A 17,892-nucleotide genomic window follows, 5' to 3' on the forward strand; every position below is an offset into this window, starting at 1 on the left:
CCAGTTCTAAATTTCATTTGAACTTTTATGGAGACTGACTGTATAAAAGCTAACAAGTATTCAGACCCAAATAATCTCCTTTTTCAGGGCAGGGACAGGCACTCTAGAAATAGCTGTTCTGCACTCTCTCCCCCATTAGCGTGAACGGGTCTCCTACAGGGGGGGTGAGAAAGAAAACACAGATCAATACGTAACTCTGAAAACAGACGCCATGTTTCTGAAGAACGTGCACTCACTGGGATAATCTGAAGTTTCTAGAATTTTCCTCTGTCCTATCATTTCGGCCAATAATCAGCTTTCACTAGGAACAAGGGGATACGTACCTACTTACCTGCAGATCACAGAGGCCTCAAAAAGCCCCAACCCCTTTCCCCTCGACAAACACGGCCTGCTCGAAATAGTACAGGAAAACTCACACAGGAAGGGGCACGGAGACCGGCCCTAACATGCAATTTGCTGCCTACGTTCAAATTCAGGGAAAACGAGTCTTTCTAAAAACTGAAATGAGTCTTTGTCATTCTAAAGCAAAACCGTTCTAAAGGGGGCGGGAAAACCTCCGGTCCCTCAGCTTTGCTGTCTGTCACGTAGGGCTGTCAGGTGGACTAAACGGGGTGATGGTCCACCTAAAACTCTCAGAACAGTGCCGGCCACCTAAGAAACGGTCAGTGACGCTTACAGTGCTCGTCAGATTCATCTACACAACCCAAGGGACAAGAGCTAACCACCACCGCTCAGAGTGCGGCCTGGAAACGTGACCACTGCAAACTCATTAAGCAAAAGGAAACATCTGGGGACGGTGCCCACCCAGTGCCTCCATCCTCCCTGCAGAGCACGTGGTGTTTTAGGTGGAGGGGGGCGGGGGGCCGGGGCAGCTCCAGTCCACTCGACTTTGCAACATGCTTACCGAGAGCTCTCGAGACTGGGCCGCCTGAAGAAAACTGCTGAGAAGCTCTTATTATTATTTATTAATAATTCCAAGAGCTACCACACCTGCTGAAATAGCCATACATGAGATGCTTTCTGCATTAATGTCCTGGGGCTGCCATAAAAAAAGGGCACAGACTGGGTGGCTTAAACAATAGAAATTTATTTTCTCAAAGTTCTGGAAAGTCCAAGATCGAGGTACAGGCAGGTTTGGTTCTTCCGGACACCTGTCCCCACGGCCTGCAGATAGACGGCTGCCTTCTCCCCGTGTCCTCAGATGGCCTTTCCTCCCGCCCTTGTCTCTCTCTGCATCTTAATCTCTTCCCATAAGGCAACCAGTGAGGCTGAATTAGGGTTCACCCGAACAGCCTCATTTTAACTTGTCTTTTCTTCAAAGGGTCTACCTCCAAATACAGTCACATTCTGAGGTGCTGGGGGGTCAGGACTTCAACATATGGATGCGGGGGGGGGGGGGGGGGACAAGTCAGCCCATAACACTTCCCAAATGCTCTCTTCCAAAAGCTCCAGGCCTCCTTGTTATTAAATCAGAAAGCTGACCTCATAGCTAACAAGACTCCAAACATGAATTTCTTGCTCAACAGGATTTTCTTTTTTTTTTTTAAAGACAGAATGAGTCACCTTAAAAAGACAATAAGGGACACGGCCACTCAGTGCACATTCATTCCATTAATCCAGTGGTTCCTAACAGGTGCGATTTCACCCACTCCCCCTTCCCACTCCTCACCCCCCATGTCCCCCTCCACAAGCCAGGGGACGCTTGGCAATGTCTGGAGACATCTATGGTTGTCACAGCTGGAGGGAGGGTGCTGCTGGCATCCAGTGGGTGGGGGCCAGGGATGCTGCTAACATCGCAGGGTGGACACATCAGCCCCACAGCAGAGAATGATCCCACCCAAAATACCAAGAGTGCCGAGGCTGGGGCTCCCCAAGGTCTAACCAGGCCAAGTCTGACTTCACCTCCGTCGCAGCGGACGGCCCAGCGGAGGCTGGGAGACCCTGCCAGGCCCAGCTCCATGAGGAGGGCACTGTCCACACTCACACGGCTTCCTCCTCAGGGAGCGCAGCCAAGAGGCTGGTCCCTGGCATGCGGCAAATGCCACAGAGCTCTGACTGGGAGGAAGCAACATCACCTGCCCCCTCCTCCCAATTCCCTCAAGAAGCCTTTCTTTCCATGGGACCCCTCCAACTGGACTCTCCCATAGCCCCTCCAACTGTTTAGGCAAGGACAGAAACAATATTAATCCCCAATTAATCTGGTAAACAAACCATTGTGTTTTTGTGTGTGTTTTTTTTAATATTTATTGATTTTAGAGGGGGAGAAAGGGGGGAGAGAGAGAGAGAGAGAGAGAGAGAGAGAGAGAGAGAGAGAGAGAGAGACATCAATTTGTTGTTCCACTTATTTATGCATCACTGGTTGCTTCTTGTATGTGCCCCGACCGGGGATCGAACCCACAACCTTGGTGTATCAGGACAATGCTCTAATCAACTGAGCTACCTGGCCAGGCTTAACCACTGTTTAAAAATCATGTATTTCAGATAACTTGGCAAAATAAAATTTTTTAAATCTATTAGCACCACCAGATTCTCCCCTATAGCAAAAATATTATATTTTTAAAGAGACAGCACCATTTTAGCACAGGCCATGGCTTCCTAAATGTCAGGCTTGACTTGGGGCCCATCTGCAAACCTCATCATTTGTGGTTTCGTAGGAACTATTACCGGCTTCCTACTTTTCTTCAAGTCCATACTCCTTTTTACTTAAACGAGAGGAAACTTCCTATCAGTACTACAAGGAGAAAACAAGTATCATTTGGAACAAACAGAAGGAACCATAAAAATAATTGCTAACCTTTCAACGTTTGGCCCTGAGCCAAGTACAGGATCTCTGGAGAGGTTTCCCGCAGGCCAAGCTTGAGTGCCTGTCTCGGCCTCTCAAAGCGACACAAAAGCAAGCAGGCCCGGCTTAAAATCAACACCATCCTAACTCTTTAGGTAAAAGTCATTGACAAAAACCTCACCACTAGCCTTTTTTTCCCTAAATTAAACCAAAGTCCACTCACTGTCATGGGCGAAGCGGGAGAAACTTTGTGCCCATTTCCAAAGGTGGCCATAAAATACGGTCAGCCCTAAGGAGTGATGTTCATCATCTGCATCCGGGTAAACACAGTAAAAGAAGGTTCTGGAAAGTAACAGACGGAAGTCCAAAGATGGATTGCTCACCGCTTTGCTTCCTCCTTCCGACTTGTGCCTGCAGCCGAGGTCAAGGTCAAATGGCTGCCCTCTTGCCCTCCTTCCTTGGGGACTGGCGTGCAGGGCCACTCTTCACTGGCCTTCCTGGGGGAAGCCCTGCAAGCCTGGTTCTGTACCCAGGCTCTACCCTTCAGTGTCCCTGCCTGGGTTTGTAATTCCACAGCCCTGGTGTCACTGCCGGTGACAGTCAGCACAGGGCAGGGCCCGTGGCAGAGAGGCTGTACCAGGAAACCATGGCACAAGTGCAGCTGGGCTGGCAGGCAGGGGACGCAGAGAGCACTACCTGACGGGCACTGCCACGGCTGGTCTAACTGTTCTCATCCGAGGGAGCAAAGAGCTGCTTAAGCGATCGTACGTCACGTCCACCGTGGCCGGGGGAAGGCCTGGGGTCTCTGCATTTCACCCACGAGCAGGATTCCCCCAAAGCGCCCCCTAAACACACCCCTATCCGCTGCATACCTAACCCCACCTCCACTGTGTCAATGGAAAGACACTGTCTACAGTCAGTCCTCAGCAGTTGCGGTTTCGGTACCGCGAATTCCCCTTCTGCCTCAAAGGCGTCAACTCCACATCAGCACCCACGGCACCCTCGTGGCCACTTACAGACGCGCAGAGTGCGAAACATTCGAGTCCCGAGTGGGGTGGGAAAGGTGACGCCTGCCTCGTCTCCGCACTCACGCGGCACGCGGTGTCCTCTTCGCGGTCTACTTAGTGCCCGGTTTTTCACACTATTGTCCTTTCGTTAGTAATTTCACTGCCTCAGTGGCCCCCACACTGTGCTGTCTAGTGCTCCCGAGAATAAGAGCCTGTGACGTGCCTCACGAAGAAAACACGCGTGTTTGTCTGATAAGCTTCCTTCGGGTGTGAGTGCAGCGCCGTGGGCTGTGAGTTCACTGTTAATGAACCGACCTCACGTATCAAATACGGTGTCTTTAAACAGAAACAGACCTAAAACAAAGTTCTGTGTTGATCAGCTGACAAAAACGCAGCGAGCAGAGGCTCACGGGCACCCAGCCCTGCATCCTTCCTCGGGGTGGTAATTCACTGCTCGCTAATTCACAGTTGGCAGGGACCTGACACACGTACCTGCTGTGACCGATGAGGGTCGCCAGTGCTATACGCCTGACACGACCTCCACCGCATCTAAAGAGAAAGGGCGTTTTAATGCCACAAATTAGAAGTGAGAGCTTCAATGAAAAGTTCAGACTGTTGAGCTGAGTATGCATATCTGCACGAAGAACTCCCTACAGTGGCCTTCGTTTCCTCGGTTCCTTTCAACGATGACATCCAGATCAGGGACCATGCTCCTGGGCTGGCACCGAGGGCAGCTACAGGGGAGCACACGCCTGACACCGCCCTGTCACTAGACACTGGTAATCTGAGGTATGCAACAGCTTCTACCAAAGTCAAGCACCCTGGGGGCATTTGCCAGCCTGAGTTCTTATTCCACAACACCTTCTACAAAGAGCCAGAAGAGATGCCATCCAGTGCAAGAGTCCACCTGAGGCCCAGCCCCACCCTCCAGTCGGAGGAACAATTTCTGATGTTTTCCAAGGACTCATGTGCTACTTTGCATAGATTATGCCAACCACACAGACACTCTCACAGAAGAGGAAACTGAAGCACAACAGAGGGGAAAAGACAGTGGCCTGGAGTTATACAAGCAGTAAAATGGCAAAGCTGGTACATGAACCTGCATCTGTGTGACCTTGGGATCCAAACACTTCACCGCAGAGCAACGAAGCCAGCATCCTGTGCCAGGGATTTCAAAGGAGAGCCTACCCCCTGGCCAGGTGGCCCAGTTGGTTGGAGCATCATCCCACACACCAGAAGGTGGCAGGTTCAATTCCCGGTCAGGGCACACACCCAGGTTGCGGGTTCGATCCCCAGTCAAAGCAGGTGCTGAAGGCGACCAATTGATGTTCCTCTCTTGCATCAATGTTTCTCCCTCTCCCTTCCTCTCTCTAAAACTCAATAAAATCAATAAAACAATAGCCTACAATATTCTTATCTTTACTCTCACACCAGTTTTCGAAATGAGATATACCTTGACTGCAAGTCCCACGGGAGAGGAAATGACACAAATGCACCGAGAAAAACGGCATTGAGGACACAGCCGATTAAACGCCATCCAGCTGCCAGCCCTGGCTGCTCCAGGAAACCCTCCCCACTTCTCTTACTTTGGAGTCAGGTTCACCAGAGTTCTTATCAGTTTCTGCCATGCATTCTTGGCCCCAAATCACTGCTTCATCTTCCTGGGCCTCAGTTTCCTTATCAGTGAGACAAGAATAAAAAATAAAACGAACCCAACATCAAAGGGCCATCCTGCAGCACGGTTCAGAGCAAAACACTCAGGTCCCAAATACATATCCGTGCTCCTCCTCAGTGGTCAGGGTATGTCCTGCAGCGTGCCAGCTTAAATTCTGAACCCTCGAGCCCCGAGATGCCCCTGCTGCACCCACCAGGGAGGTGGCCCCAGTCGCCCCAGCGGGATGGGAAGCCCAGGCCCCTTCCTGCTGCAACAAATGACCACAAATGCATTCTTTTACACTTCTAGAGGTCAGGAAGTGGGGCTAACATCAAGGCGTTGGCAGGGCCGGTTCCTTCTGGAGGCTCCAGGGGAGAATCTGTTTCCTTGGCTGTTCTGGGCGCCCCCTGTACTCCTTTACTTGGGGCCACGCATCCATCTCCAGGCCACAGGCTTGGCATCCTCCGTTCTCTCTCCAGCTCTGAGACTCACTCTCCTGCCCCCCTCTTTTTGAAATTTATCTTTACTGTTCAGAGCATTATAAATGTCCCCTTTTCCCCCCATTGATTCCCTCCCCCCGTACCCCTTTCCCCAGGCCTTCCCCCCATTACTGTCTGTGTCTATGGGATATGCATATATGCACATAAATTCTTATGTTAACCTCTCCCCACCCCCTCACCCATCCACCCTCACCTTCCCTCTGGGACTCCTCAGTCTGCTTCATGCTTCTATGCCTCTGGATCTATTTCATTCATCAGTTTATTTTGTTCATTAGATTCCACATATGAGCGAGATCATGTGGTGCTTGTCTTTCTCTGACTGGCTTATTTCCCTTAGCATAATACTCTCCAGGTCCCTCCATGTTATCTCACAGGGTAAGGAAATCCTTCATTTTTCACAGCTGCATAGTGTTCCATGGTGTAAATGTCTGAGAAGATGCTTAATATGAAGACATACCACATGCTAGGACACAAACTAGTCTCTACAAGTTCTCCTGCTCCTTTCAAGGACACTTGTGATTGTACTGGGCCCACCTGAGTCATCCAGAATAGTCGCCCATCTCAAAATCAACTTCATCACATCTGAAAAGGCCCTTTTGCCATGTAAAGTAACATATTCACAGGTCACACATGGACATCCTGGGGGGGGTTATTCTGCCCACTACACCAGTAAATACTAAGGTGTATTGAGTCCTTAGCCTTCTAAACTTTACATGGACTAGTCTCAAAACAATCCTTATAGGTATATGTAATTGTCATTCCCAGAGAGATAAAGTAATTTTCCCAAGTCACACAGATAGTAAGGAGAGGAGGCTGGGCTTGAACTCAGCTCCTCAACTCCCAAACCCACACTTTTAACAACCAATCTCTGGTGTTTCACCAAGAAGAAAGGAATTCCATTTAGCCAGAAGCAAAGCACATGAAGCCAGAAACTGGTTCCCAGCCATATGGAGCAAATGTCTTGTTTTCTAACTAAAACCACAGCAACAGTTTTCTCAGCAGCAGGATGTGGAACTTTCTCAAGAGAGAATGAGCACCGGGGCCACGGATTCCTTCAGCAAATGATCTTCACCTCTTTGCAACATGACGTAATTAACACTGAGCAATACTGACTCCTTGGACTCCTGGCACCTGTGGTTTTGTTTTTTTAACCACAAAAACTCCCAACCACCGGTACGCTTAGAGCCAGTAGGGGAAAAGAGGTGGTTGCGTTCAAATCCAGCCCCTCACAATGACTCTATGATCTGCAGCACATTATTTAACATCACTGAATCTTAGTTTTCTTGTCTATAAAATGGGGGAACTCACACAGTCGTTATGAAGATTAAAACAGGGCCATTTAATCTCAAGTGCCCAGCAGAGAGCCCCACCCATCACATACTAGTTTCTTCCTTTAACTTCCCCGCCCCCCCCATTATATTTCAGGAAGCCTCCCCATCCCAAGATTCCCACTTCGACATGGCTACTTCTAAAACTGCAGAATAAATACAAGAACACATTTGCACATGCCTGGCTCTCTGATACATGATTTAAACCCAAATCTGTGTCACTATTTAGGAAATAAATTCGTTCCAAAGTAACAAATTCTAAAGGTGTGAACCTCCATTCTGATACCACACAGAAATCTTTTTTTTTTTTTAAACTGTCTGTACCACTCCCTCTAGATCCCCACATTAGCAGTGCATTTTCTTTCTTGGTAACTACCACTTTTATTTTATTTTTAATTTTTTCATTAATTATTTGAAAGAGAGAGGGGAACAGAAACATCCATTTGGTGTTTCGCTCATTTAGGCGTCATTGGTTGATTCTTGTATGTGCCCTGACCAGGGACTGAACCCGCAACCCTGGCTTATCAGGACGACCCTCTAACCAACTGAGCTACCCGGCCAGGGCAGTAACTATCACCTTCAAATCATCATTAGCATTTTCTCTCATGCACTGAATCAGAGGTTCTCAGCAACGGCTACAATTAAAATCACCTGGGAACTTTGAAAAATTAAATACATACCTAGGTCCCACCCCCGATTCCTATTTCAAAGGTCTAAAATGGGGCGGGGAGGTAGCTGTTGAAGCTCCCCGGGGGGTTCCAACTCACAGGCAGGGCCAGGACACCTGCACCTGTCGGGCAGGTCTTGTTTAATTCCTCTTTGCGTCCCGGTAACCCGGCAGGGACTCTGCACACAGGAGGCAAAATTTCATAATTGTTTGCTCCATGAATTAATAACTACACTTCAGAGTCCACTGATCGTATAAACTCATTAAAATATTTACTAAGGGTGCGTATTACACGCAGGCACCACGCCAGGCATAAGCTCACGTCACGATTCTTTAGCCTTGGCTGGTCAGGAATAAAGCACAGGGCAGTGAAGGAAGGGGTGCAGGGCGGTCTGTCTTTGGGTCAGACCCCCTAAATTCCGCCTCCCTCTGCGGCACAGCCCTTGTCCTAGCTCTTTCCTCCTGAGTTACATGCGTGGGGCCTCCTCGCCGGAAGACTCCAGGAAGGCAGGACAAAGACCCCACAAAATGGCAGCGGGCATCATCCCTTTTTTTTATTCCCCAGGGACACCTGATGAAGCCACCCTGGGCATTCCCCCTGCCCACCCCTGCACAGAGCAACTGACCCTGCAAGAAGCCTGGGCCGAGGGAGGTGCCAGGGAGCACAGGGCTGCGGGGCAAGGGCTGGTCCAGGCCGCAGCCCCGCCCAGCTGTCCCTCGGGGGCCTCGGCCTCACCTGGGCGCCTGGGCGAATGCGCATTTCCAGGCCCCGCAGCAACCCCAGGAACTCTGGCGGGTCTGGGCGGGGGCCTGGGAATCTGCATTTTACCCAGCTCCCCTCACCCCCAGGGAAATCTGCCGCAGTTGGTGCCAGACCCGCAAAACCTCAACAAGTGAAGGCCTCCGAACAGGCCTGGCGCAGACTTCAACCGGCCCCTCCCCAGGCGAGGGGCGCCCACCCCGGGCAGCCCTGGCCCTGCCGCTGCGGGGGCCGCCGGGGCGCTGCAACTGTGGGGGCGACGGAGGGTCTCAAAGCAGCCAGCCGGCGCCCCTCCCTCCCTCCCGGGCTGCTGGTTCGCGTCCACCCAGGGCCGGGAGCTGAAGGTGGGCGCTTTGGAGCCGGGACCCCGGGGCGCGCAGGACCCGAGCCCCACCCCGCAGGCCCCGCACACCAGGCGGCCGCCGTGGGACCCCGGGGCGCGCAGGGCCCGAGCCCCACCCCGCAGGCCCCGCACACCAGGCGGCCGCCGTGGGACCCCGGGGCGCGCGCAGGGCCCGAGCCCCACCCCGCAGGCCCCGCACACCAGGCGGCCGCCGTGGGACCCCGGGGCGCGCGCCGGGCCCGAGCCCCACCCCGCAGGCCCCGCACACCAGGCGGCCGCCGTGGGACCCCGGGGCGCGCGCAGGGCCCGAGCCCCACCCCGCAGGCCCCGCACACCAGGCGGCCGGGCGCGCTCCACGCGCGGAGCACGGCTTGGTATCAACCACCGTCATCACGACGACGAGGAGCGGTCAGAAAACAATAAAACAGCCGAAGGCAGGGCCGACGCTAATTCCACGCGCGGATAAACAGCGCCGGGCCGGCCCGGCTCCTGCGGGTTTCCAAGGGAGGGTGCACCGCGCGCGAGGCGGCCAGGCGCCTGGGCCCAGGACGCGATCGCGCGGGGACCGGCCCGGCCCGAGCGGAGAGGAGCCTCGCTCCCGGCCGCCCCCCCGCCGCCCGGCCGCGCGCTCATGGCGCCGGGCGGCCAACCCGCCGGCCCGCCGCGCCGACAAAGAGGCGGCCGCGCTGCTCACCCGGCGCGGGGCCTGCTGTCCATCCGCTTCTTCTGGCGCACCGGCTGCAGCGGGATGTTGTCCGTCATGTCGCCCGCGCCGCCCGCCTTGCCGGCCGCGCCCCCCGCGCCGCCTGGGCCGCCGCCCGGTCCGGCCTCCGCGCCGCCGCCCGCCGGCGCCGCACCGCCCCGGGGGAGGAGGCGGCGGCAGCGGGCGGGCCGGGCCCGCTGCGAGGGGGCGAGCTCGCGAGCGCCGGGCCACGCGCGGAGCCGCCCGCGCGGCCCGACCGACGGACACGGGCGCACCATGGGCCCGGGCTCCGCGCTGCGCCCACTCGCCCCGCGCCGCGCCTGCCACGGGGGGCGGCCGCCGTGTCCGCGCCGCCGCCTCCGCAGCGTCCCCGCCCCCGGCCCGCGCCGCGCGCCCCCCACGCGCGCCCCCCGCCCACGCCCCGCCGTGCGCGCGCCAGCGGCCGACAGCCGCCGGCACACACGCAGCCCCCGTCACGGTCACCCCATCGAATTACACGCACTCTCTCGCGCGCTCACTCCCGCACCAGATGCGGTCACCCGCAAGCCCCGCACTCACTCTCATTCCCCCCGCCCCCTCCCCACCATCGGTCACCCGAGCACACCTTCCCACCCCCTCCCAGCACTGACATTCACACTCACACGCGCACACCTGCACCCCCCCATCAGTCACCCTCATTACCCACCCTGGGCCTCAGGCACCACACACGTGTGCCCCCAGGAATCGCGATCACACAGGGGCACACCCCGCCTCGCTTCCCTCGCCCACCACCCTTCACCATCGCTCACCCTCACTCTCCCTCCTGGATCCCTGGGGTCAAATCGCACACGTGCACACACACAAACCTGCACACTCATTCTCAGTCATTCAGTCAACCACACTGACTCACATCTCACACACCCCACTCCTTCACCCAGGCCCTCGGCCACGCTCACTCGCCCACACGCTCCCACAGTGTCTAGGACCCACCAGGTTTCCCAGGGCCTGACACAAGTTAGTGAAAGGAAAAGAAAACGGATAGTGGTTTACACCTGTATCATTCCCGTGGTCTTAGACGTTGCTGCATTGCACCTTTTACCGGACAAGAGCATTCTTTGGCTAACAGACCTGGGCTGCTTTGCTTTGTTTTCTCTCTACATCTAGGGCGGGATTGGTGTATCTCACACAGCACGCCCTCAGTGTGTGCTGTGGAGTGGAGGAAATGCTAACACCCTGATCCCCAATTATGGCACCAGAGTAGGCCCCACCCCCTACCACCTGTCCCCTCTCAAACCCCCCCACCTCAAATCAGTTGTAGACCCTCTTCTCCAACCCACTACACATAAGGTAACAAGACCGAGGAGATGGTAACCCTTTAACCCAGGGTCCCCCACACAGCTGGGGTTCAATAACCGTGAGCTATGTTTTTCCTTTTTATCAAGCACATAAAACATACATGGAGTTCCACACTTAATCCTTCCAACAGCCTTGCCAGCTAAATCTAAATAATCACACCCATTTTACAGGTGAGGAACTAGCAGCTCAGAGTGGCCTGCACAAAGCCCACGACGTGGTTAAGAACAGGTTGGGCTCCAGACCTGGTTTTTCAGGCTCCAGAAGGCAGGAAAAACAGCCTCCCGTGACCCATCGAATCAATGATCCTGACACTCCAGGTACCTACTAATCCAGGTTCTGAATACCTTCAAGCTTCCTGTAGCCTTTGTGGAGCCCACCTGTGGCCACCCGGATCAGACTGGGCCCTCGTTTCCTAAAATATGGAGTAATAATCGTGGCTTCCTCATCTGGGATCCTAGTCACTTAGAAACTAGCAGGCCAATTTCCTCATCTGTAAAATGGACTCGTTGGATTGTTGGATTACATGAGTTAATCATTAAAGCAGGTGGAAGAGTGCCTTCTCAGAGGAAGCAGTGTGTAAGGGTCATTATCACAGGGGTGCTGGAAGGATTCAGAGCGGTCACTGGAGCAGATGAAGCGCTTAGTACAATGCATGCGGGGTACTGAATACTCATCAAAAGGTAGCAATTCCTCCCCCTCCTAAGAATATCATTTTACCTGAATTAAAGAATGAAAACTGTAGTGTTATCAAATGGTTGTCTCTGGACAAAAAAAATATTTTTTTAAATATAATTTAATTAATAGATTATTTTTCATAGTTTTCAGTAATAGAAAACTTGAGCAGATAGTATGGAGAGCTCTGTTTACCCACCCCGTGTCCACCCTCACCCCAAACTCAGCAGTCTCCCTTATTTTTTTTAAAATACGCCTTTATTGATTTCAGAGACAGGAGGGGAGAGGGAGAGATAAAAACATCAACGATGAGTCATTGATCAGCTGCTTCCTGCACCCCCACCCCCACTGGGGATCAAGACCAAAACCCCAGCATGCGCCCTGACTGGGAATCGAACAGGGATCTCCTGGATCCGAGGTCAGTGCTCATCCACTGAGCCACACCAGCCAGACAGCAGCCTCCCTTATTACTAACATTTTGCATTCGTGTGGTCCAGCAGCTGAATCTTTCCATTCTCCTTCTTTTTCTGTTGTCTACACTTTCTACTTTTTTTTTCTAGTGAACATGGCTCAATTTTACAGTGTTTTTCTTTAAATTAATACACTGTTTTTAAGCCCAAAGAGCCCCCTCTTAATCTCCAAAGGCAATAACATTTTCATAGAGAGAGGTGATTTTTTATTGCCTTTGCACTTTCCAAATTTTCTTCAGTGCACTTTTATTAATTGTTGGAAAAGATACTTTTTAAGACTCCCTTTCAGCAAAGCAATCCCTCAGGACAAGAGGCACTTAAAGGCTTTTATTTCATCTTTTATTTTATTATTTTTTAATTGATTAGAGGGAGAGGGAGAAACATCGATGTGTTGTTCCACTTATTTATGCGTTCACTGGTTATTCTTGTATGTGCCCTGACCTGGGTACAGCCTTGGAGTATTGGGGCGATGCTCTAATCCACTGAGCTACCTAACCAGGGCTTTATCTCACCTTGAGAGATCCAGATACTTGTGTGAAATAGGAGACAGGCCCATGGGGCCATCAGAAACAGTGCCACAGTTCAGGAGAGGAATAGAGCAGGATCAGTGATGAGGTGAGAGGTAATACCAGGTCATACTCAGGGGGGCACAGCACCCCTCTCCTGGCCCAGCCCTGCCTTCTCCCCATGGTGCTAGGACTGGTCACCTGAGGGTTCTGATTTCTGAGGAGCAACTGCTTTCAGTGGCCTTGTCAGCGCTCACTCTCCATCAGGTCCTGGGTGCAGTAAGCTGCCAATTCCTAGATACCCAGGGTGGCAAGGGCTTTAAGAGGTAAACCAATAGCCCTGGCCGGTCTGGCTCAGTGGTTAGAGTGTCAGGTTCCTGGTTTGATTCCGGTCAAAGGCACATGTGGAAGGCAATCAGTTGATGTGTCTTTCTCATGTTGATGTTTCCCTTCCACTCTCTCTAAAAATCAATGGAGCACTGGCTGGTGTGGCTCAGTTGGTTGGGTCACATCCTATGCACCAAAAGGTTGCTGGTTCGATTCCCAGTCAGGGCACATGCCCAGGCTCAGTTCCCCTGGTGGGGGTCATGCAGGAGGCAGCCAGTCGGTGTTTCACTCTCACATTGATGTTTCTCTCGCTCTAGAAATCAATAAAAAAAATTTTAAAAAATCAATGAAAAACATATCCTTAGATGAGGATTGAAAAATAAAGAGCCCGGCCGGCGTGGCTCAGCGGTTAAGCATCAGCCTAGGATCCAGGAGATTGGGGTTCGATTCCCAGTCAGGGCACATGCCAAGGTTGCGGGCTACAGCCGATCAATAACTCTCTCATCATTGATGTTTCTATCTCTCTCCCTTCCTGTCTCTGAAATCGATAAAGATATATTTTTTAAAAAAACCTGGGATTCAATTCTGGCCAAGGCAACATACCTCAGCTGCAGGCTCAATCCCCGGCCCTGGTCCGAGTGTGTGTGGGAGGGAACCAATCGATGTGTCTTTCTCACATTGATGTTTCTCTCTCTCTCTCTCTCTCTCCCCCCCCCCCCACTCTCTGAAAAGCAATGGAAAAATATTTCTGTGAAGATTTAAAAAAAAAAAAGAGGTAAACCAACATAGTCCAGAAATCAGAGAAACTGAGGCGCACAGAAGTTGCCCACCCTCACCAACAGGTGGCAGACCCAGGCCGTTACCTGTCTTGAGGCTCAGCGAGGCCCACCACTTAGCCCTATTTTCACAGGCTGCTCCTGTGTATGGGGGGCAGGAGGACAAGAAGTCAGGGGCGCCCGCTGGGACGAAATGGGGGCAGGGAAAATGTGAACTCAATTAATAAAAATATTTTGGGAAAACTCAGGCTGGGCAGTGAAATAACAAAGTCCTTTTGTTGTCTAGAATCTTCTCTCTGAATGAATGCTCTAGGTAGTCCCTAGAGCAGTTTCTCAACCTTGGCTCTACTGACATTTGGGCTGAATATTTCTTCATTGTAGGGCCATCCTGAGTTAGCAGCATCCCTGGCCTCCACCCACCAGATGCCAGAAGCAGTCCCACACCCCTTTCAGACAAACACAGATGTCTTCAGACGTTGCAAAATGATTCCTGGAGGGCAAAATTGTTCCTGGCTGACACACACTGCACTAGAGTGTGATATGAAATAATTTTTAAACCCTTAGTAAGGCTGTCTCTGACCCTAATCTCAGACGGCCAACCCTCCTTTCTGGAAAAAGAACTCCTCGGCAAGGCCCTGACCTCGGAGCTCATTTGGTTAGTGTCATCCTGGTACGCCAAGGTTTCGGGTTCAGTCCTCAGGGCACATACAAGAAGCAGCCAATGAACGCATAAATAATTGGAACAACAAATCAATGCTTTTCTCTCTCTAAAAATCAATCAATTAAAAAAAAGAAAGAAAAAGGAGTGTTTCACAGCAACAATATCCTCCAAAAAGACACCAGGGAGTTTAGGGAAAATTCCTCGGAACGGTCATTCATTCCTGTAATCTTCACTGAAGACCTACAATGTTCCAGGCGCCGGGGAGACAGTTAACAAGACCTTCCTAGTGTCTAGGATTCTGCTGGTTCCTAGAAAAGGTTATAAATGACTTTGAAAAGGGCAAGAAGAAGGACTGACTGCAGGAGTCTACCCTCTCTTCTAGGTTACCGGGGCCTTTCATCATCTTTGCTCAATTTCACAACTCTTTTCAGGTGAAGAAAACTGATAGTAATACAAAGGATTCTTGTCCATAGAAATGCAAATGATTTCTGCCGGTGGAATGCAGAGGATTACTGCCCTGTGGCTATTGACCTCGATTGGTGTAAATTCACTCCAACATTCCCGATTGCCTATCTTTTGGGAGTTCTTGCAATTCTTTGAATCAGTTGTAAATCTGTTAATAAAATCTTTGACAGACATTCATTTTACATTTGTAGGAGTCATGATTTACCCTTTTAAAAATATGGTATGTTAACAGGGTAGAAAGAAAATAAACATGTCAACATTTTAGAGTACAGAGCGCCATGTGGCTAATAAAACAAGGTAATGTGAGAGAGATGCTTGTTAATCACCCTAACTTTCGAGAAATAAAAAATTGACAACCCTAAACAGATCCCTATTTCATCCCCCCCTATTTTTTAAAAAATGTATTGATTGATTTTAGAGAGAAAGAGGAAGGGGCAGAGAGAGAGAGAAACATCCATTTTTGTTGTTAGACTTACTTATTCATTCATTGGTTGATTCTTGTATGGAGCCTGACCAGGGATCGAAACTGCAACCTTGGCGATGCTCTAACCAACTGAGCCAGGGCCATGTCCCTATCTTTTTTTTTTTTAAAAAAAGTATGTCTTTATTGATTTCAGAGAGAGGAAGGGAGAGGGGGAGAGAGATAGAAACATCAATGATGAGAGAGTCATTGATCGGCTGCCTTCTGCACGCCCCCTGCTGGGGATTGAGCCCACAACCCAGGCATGTGCCTGACCGGGAATCGAACCGCGATCTCCTGGACCACAGTCAATGTTCCACCGCTGAGCCACACCGGCCAGGCCAAAAAACAATTTCACTAGCCTGTGCAATCCCAAAGATTAGCAATCTTAAATTCCATTAGCTTCTCCCTCTTCTGTGGTCTTCGCCATATGAGAAAATGAAGATGATAGAATCATCTCTGACACAAATTACTTAGGACATTTAAGGAGGTCAGTGAAAATAATTTCTCCCTTCAGGATGGCCTGAAAGCCATCTGAGTAGTCAGCAAGCATTAGGAAAGACAAACAAACAAAGTGATTTATGTGAATCAGAAGGGGAAAAGCTTCTCCAACACCAGGTACACCCAACACCAGGTGTACTAACAGCTCTACCACCGGCTGAAATGGAAGGTCATTTGTTTCGCTGTTTTTAAAGACCCCCAGTTATCCCATCAGGATAAAATGAAACTTCTTATCCTTTGCTTTTCATGCCTTAGTCTTTAGGACACTGGTATTCCTTTAGATTTACTTCTGCTTTAAAACAATAGGTGGTTTGCTAAGTTTTGAGGGTGGAAATGGAATAAGACGGGGGAAGAAATGCAAGTCATCTGGGAAGTTCGTGCTTCTCCCAGGAAGGTCACTTTCAAATCTCCTTTCGACTTTAAAATGCAGAGCTTGAAGCTGTTTTTGAACACATTTGCAAGGTATTACCTTGTCTCAATTGTGAAGGACACTTCTGAGAGGTGATTTTCTATCTCATTTTAGCCTAGTTTAGCTAATGCTCCATTTTTCTTTTGATATTTAGAAATTGTTGGAATTGGTTACAGCAAAGTGATAAGGACCTGAGGGGGTTGTTTGTTTAAGGCAAAAGTCTGACTCTTCATGGGTACCAAGAACACATATATCCCTAGACAACAGCCATACTTCACCAAAAGCAATTGCTTCTCTGGGCATATTAGTTGACTTTGATAGCTTTCAAAGCCAATCAAATCATTACGCTGCACACCTGAAATTAATGTTATGTCCAATATACCTCAATTTTTAAAAATTCAATCTAATCATAATTCATATTTGGGTTCATGCAGCTTTAACAGTTACATTTTATGGCAAAATGTACTTTAATTTTATACTTGAATATTTACCAGCTTTTCTTAGAGAATTCACTTTTTAATTCACTTGTTCAATTCAAGCTTCATTCACTTTTAGATACTTTGGGGAAAAAGAAAACAGACATACTCTGCCATGAGTAATGTATTGCCTGTAACTTAACAAAGTAAGTATCCAAAGAGATGCATTTGTTATGTACAAGTAATAAAATAACAGTAAGTATTTTAAAAAGAAACGGGCATTCCTTACTTAAGTGTTTAATGATTTTACTTAAAAACGAGAGAACTGGGGGAACAGACAGGACCAAGGATAATGAATTACTCCACAGGAAGCATATGCTCCCTTTATGTGAATACATAATAGGTGCAGAATCCATAAAATAAATGAATGATACCAAAGAGAAGAAAGGCACAAATTAGCAGCTGTAGTGTTTAGATCTGAACTTAATCAATACAAGATCAGAAACACAGGTTTAGCCAAATAGAGCTTTTGGATAGACACAAAATGGGCTTCTTACCAAGGAAGAGCCTAGAACCAGGGGGGTTCTGCCATTTTGAAACTTCCAATCACCTGCATTCCAATGCCCTGGGGTGTTTGTCGATGGCAGTGGTGAGAAATGCACAGGGGGGAATCAATAAAATTCCCCTGCCGAAATAGACATTCAGTTGTTTATGTGACCTTATTCGAAGACACATGGAAAACTCACCTTAAAAATCACCTCTAGGCCGCCAGGTGTGGCTCAGTGGTTGAGCGTCGACCTAGGATCCAGGAGATCGAGGTTCAATTCCCAGTCAGGGCACACGCCCATGTTTCGGGCTCGATCCCCAGCAGGGGGCATGCAGGAGGCAGCCGATCAATGACTCTCTCATCACTGATGATTCTCTCCCTCTCCCTTCCTCTCTGAAATCAGTAAACATACATTAAAAAAGAAAAAATCACCTCTAATAGCTTACTTTGTTTTTTGCATTTTATAACACACTTCTAAAGCAATCAGGGAATGATGAAACATGCTACTGCATGCATGCCCACCTAGTTTCTGAGATGCAAAATCGGACGTTATCTTAGAGACAAAGGAGCTGCCCATCAGACGGTACCTCCTGACCTATGTGA

At 50.2% G+C, this 17,892-nt stretch overlaps 1 protein-coding gene across 2 annotated transcripts in view; it reads right to left on the bottom strand.

Annotated features, from left to right (window-relative positions):
• ATP9A (ATPase phospholipid transporting 9A) overlaps positions 1–10,022 on the bottom strand; it is a 115,273-nt gene extending 105,251 nt beyond the window's left edge. Inside the window, exon 1 of one of the 2 annotated variants that reach the window (XM_087819167.1) lies at positions 9,736–10,022. In XM_087819167.1, coding sequence (XP_087675293.1) covers positions 9,736–10,022 — 287 coding nt within the window. Of the gene's footprint in view, positions 1–9,376; positions 9,553–9,735 lie in introns of those variants that run through there. The other variant, XM_087819168.1, reaches the window with a different exon arrangement.
• Positions 10,023–17,892: the final 7,870 nt, after the last annotated feature.

The sequence above is a fragment of the Miniopterus natalensis genome, chromosome 7 (assembly GCF_054644295.1).
Source record: "Miniopterus natalensis isolate mMinNat1 chromosome 7, mMinNat1.hap1, whole genome shotgun sequence".
Taxonomy (NCBI): domain Eukaryota; kingdom Metazoa; phylum Chordata; class Mammalia; order Chiroptera; family Miniopteridae; genus Miniopterus; species Miniopterus natalensis.